At 47.7% G+C, this 3653-nt stretch overlaps 1 protein-coding gene across 1 annotated transcript in view; it reads right to left on the bottom strand.

Annotated features, from left to right (window-relative positions):
• Positions 1 to 817: 817 nt before the first annotated feature.
• The window catches only part of MIER2 (MIER family member 2), a 46852-nt gene continuing 44016 nt past the window's right edge, over positions 818 to 3653 (bottom strand). Inside the window, exons 10-11 of the mRNA XM_015824307.2 lie at positions 2859 to 3059; positions 818 to 1058 (exon numbers count right to left, since the gene is read on the bottom strand). Of these exons, the coding sequence (XP_015679793.1) occupies positions 818 to 1058; positions 2859 to 3059 (442 nt within the window). The remainder of the gene's footprint in view (positions 1059 to 2858; positions 3060 to 3653) is intronic.

Genomic DNA, 3653 nt, shown 5'->3' on the forward strand with positions numbered 1-3653 from the left:
CACCCACCCGCACCCAATCAGGTGTACAGAAAAGACCAAACCAAGAGAGGCACCAGTCCTGAAATTAAAATTTAGGTATTCTCTACCCCAGGGGTCCTCAACCATGGCCACTTTAAGACTTGTGGACTTCAACTCCCAGAATTCCTCAGCCAGCTTTGCTGGCTGAGGAATTCTGGGAGTTGAAGTCCACAAGTCTTAAAGTGGCCAAGGTTGAGGACCCCTGCTCTACCTTATTTTGTTCTGGTGATTAGGAACCCCGATGCATTTTACCTCTAGTCCTGCACTCCAGGAAACCTTGCGTTCCACCCCCGGATATCCAGCCCCCCCTCTTCAAAGTGCTCGTGGTTTGCCTTCCTTCCTACAGTGTGTCCATTCTGGGGCCAAAGCACCCCCCCCACCCACCCACCCCAGCAAATGTGAGGTGTTTGGCTGGATCTGGAGACGGCGAGTGGGGGAAGACTCTTCTCTGTCCCACATGGCTTTTGGGGTCCCCGTCCGCGATGACCCCATGGGGGCCACAGTTCCCTTCTGCCAGCTCCTGGGATAGCTGCACAGGAGATTGTGACGGCGGAGGTGTTTGGTTTTGCTGGAGACACATTGGAACTTCCGGGGTGTGTGTGTGGGGGGGTGAGGCTGGAGGGGAACCGGTGCTCCTTGGGTTTCGGAAGGGGAGGAGCAGCAGCAGCAAAGGAGGTTCTGTCACCGAGGACCCGGAAAAGATCATCATCAAGCCAAGATTTTCCATCTCTCGTTCCCCTCGTCTCCCCCAGAATCCGAGTCAGCTCCTGGCCTACGATGGACCTCTCGGTGGCCGCCGTCACTGAGACACGGAGTCTGAATGGGCCTCGGGCGCCGGACAGGGCGTCTGAGTGTCCAGGAGGCTATCGACTTCTCCAAGACCCAGGAGGCTGAAATCGGGGACGGCTAAGGACACTTGCGCAGGGGCCACCAACGTCTCTGGATCGCTCTCCAGTCCCGTGTGGCTGGAAATTNTACTATTATTACTACTACTACTATTTTCGTGCCCCACCCTGTGGCGCGGTGTCCTGTTTTTGCGGCTAGCGCACATGAGGGGGTGTGCGAACACACACGCACACACTGGCCAGCCTGTCCCGCCGCACGGTGGCCAGCAGGCCGCGGCACACTACTGGTTGGGGACCCCTGGCCTAGTCCATCTGGCTTCCCCAGTGATTTTGCCTGTCGAAAGGTCACAAAATGTGATCACACGAGCCCAGGACGCTGCAGCAATTGTCACAAATATGAGCCACTTGCCAAGTGTCCGAATTTTGATCAAGTCACCACGGGGATGCTGCAACGGTCGTACGTGTAAAAAACAGTCATAAGTCACTTTTTTCAGTGTCCTTGTAACTAAATGATCACTAAACAAATGGTTGTAAGTGGGATCACCTGCCTCCAGAAGCTGTGAATGCTTCAAAACTGGAAGTTTTTAAGAAGAAACTGGACAGCCACCTGTTTGAGATGGTATAGGTTCTCCTGCTTGAGCAGGGTGTCAACTTTCAACCGAATTTGGCTGCAGCCATCTTCACTTCATTTTTGGTTGCCATAGTAATGGGAGGGGGGAGATGTATTCTCTTGTTTAGACATAACAATAAATTGTTCTGTGGGAACCAAGGTCAAGTATCTAAGTTTTGGCGGGCTGAAGCTACCGCCAAACTAGTTAATTGGGGATTGTGATTTATGACACCCTGCAGGGGTGGGAAATTTAACTTGTAACTTTGTAATCTTTGGAGGGGGGGGAACTTTCAGTCTTGTTCGTGCCGATACTATGTAGCCATTAAATGTGTTCTTTGAGGAAAGCAATTGCCTCGGAGTTCTTATTTCTACTGGTCTCATCTACCAGAACCATGACACAGAGGGGCTGGACTAGAAGACCTCTAAGGTCCCTTCCAGCTCTATTCTATTCTAAAGGCAGTCAAGGACTATCTGTATTTAAGTAAAGCAAAACTGACTTCACTGAACTCAGCTCAGCTCAACTTACCTCATCTCCGGATTGTTACACAGCAATGTTATATATTTTTACAGTAGTGGCCAAAATTGTGGAAACCTTTTGGGAAAAGTGTATTTTTGAGGTTTGATGGCTAATAACACCACTTTTTTTTTTGGGAGTAGTACCATAAAATTATATATCAATGGAAAGATAATTTAATCAAGAATGTAATGCAACACAGTTTGTTCAATTATCTGTACTGAATTCTGTGAAAAGTTATAGCCAAATAACCAGAAAAAGGAAGCACAACTTGCTTAGGTTGATATCAGGTAGCTTTCTTTCATCTGATTGTAGCCAATGAGCATGAGTGTTTAGAGAGCCAATCGGGTGTCATCTTGTTCTGGCAATGAGCCAATCAGATCACAGTAGGATCCGGTTATTGATGTCCTGTATTGAAGCTGAGAGGAGGACATTTGTCAGTGTGTTATGTGATCGCTATCAAGTTGGTTGGGGTTTTTTTTGTGTTCTTTCGTTGAGTGAGCTTGTAAAACATAATAAAATTAAAGTCATGGCACAAAGAGTTGACCGGTCGCCCAGAAAGTGATGTAAAATAGTATTATTAAGTGAACAAGGCTACAGTTATAAAGAAATTAGAAGAAAAATGGGTGGAAACTTAACCAAAGGTGGCATTTCTACTGTACACTTTTCCCAAAAGGTTTCCACAATTTTGGCCGCTACTGTATATGAAATGCCTCAAGTTTTTTTTGTCTACGGGAAAAGCACCTTTGGGAGGATCAAGTTTTTTCTTCTTCTTGACGTGCAGGAGCTAGAGGTGGCCTTTATCTAAACCCACGCAGGTTTTCTGTTCTTAGGAGACAAGCGATCCTACTTTTTCTTTCTGTGCACCCACCACGCAGAACTAACCACCCAGGTTTTCTGGGCTTGAGAAGAGGCGCCATCTCGTAAAGATGTACCTGTGGTCTCCATTGTTAAATGATCCGGGTTGAAACAGGAGTCCAGGCAGCTGGTGGCCGACGCGATGGGGGGAGAGCTTCGTGCGCGGCCGGCACTTTCCACTTCCCCACCGTCCAAAAAATTATCCGCGTAATCCCTAGAGAGATCGAGAAGACAAAAGAGGGGCAAACATGTAGGTGGTTTTTCCGCAGGTACAAAACAGATTACAGGTAGCCCTCAACTTCCTGACAGTGAGAACAATTAACCAGTGGAACAACCTGCCTCCAGAAGCGGTGAATGCTCCAACACTGGAAGTTTTTAAGAAGAGACTGGACAGCCATTTGTCTGAAGTGGTATAGGGTTTCCTGCCTGAGCAGGGGATTGGACTAGATGACCTCCAAGGTCCCTTCCAACTTTATTATTATTATTACAAGCACAATTGAGCCCAAAATTTCTGTTGTTAAGCGGGTTTTGCCCCATTTTATGACCTTTTTTTGCCTCGGTTGTTAAGTGAATCACTGCAGTTGATAAGTTAGTAAGTGATGAATATCTGTAGCTCGGGTGGAGGATGAGGGTGGAGGTTCGTTCTCCGAGCTTGTGGGTTTGGTTTCCGAACGTTTCGTTACCAGGCTAGGTAACATTTTCAGCGTTTAAGGGATGTTGGTGTTCTTCTGTTTATAAGGGGTTCAGGTATGGTCAGTAGGTCTTGTGACGGGTCAGGTGTGGGTGTGTCAAGGGAGGGTCTTGTGAC

The sequence above is a fragment of the Protobothrops mucrosquamatus genome, unplaced genomic scaffold (genome assembly GCF_001527695.2).
Source record: "Protobothrops mucrosquamatus isolate PMUCROS unplaced genomic scaffold, P.Mucros_1.0 scaffold2196, whole genome shotgun sequence".
Lineage (NCBI taxonomy): Eukaryota > Metazoa > Chordata > Lepidosauria > Squamata > Viperidae > Protobothrops > Protobothrops mucrosquamatus.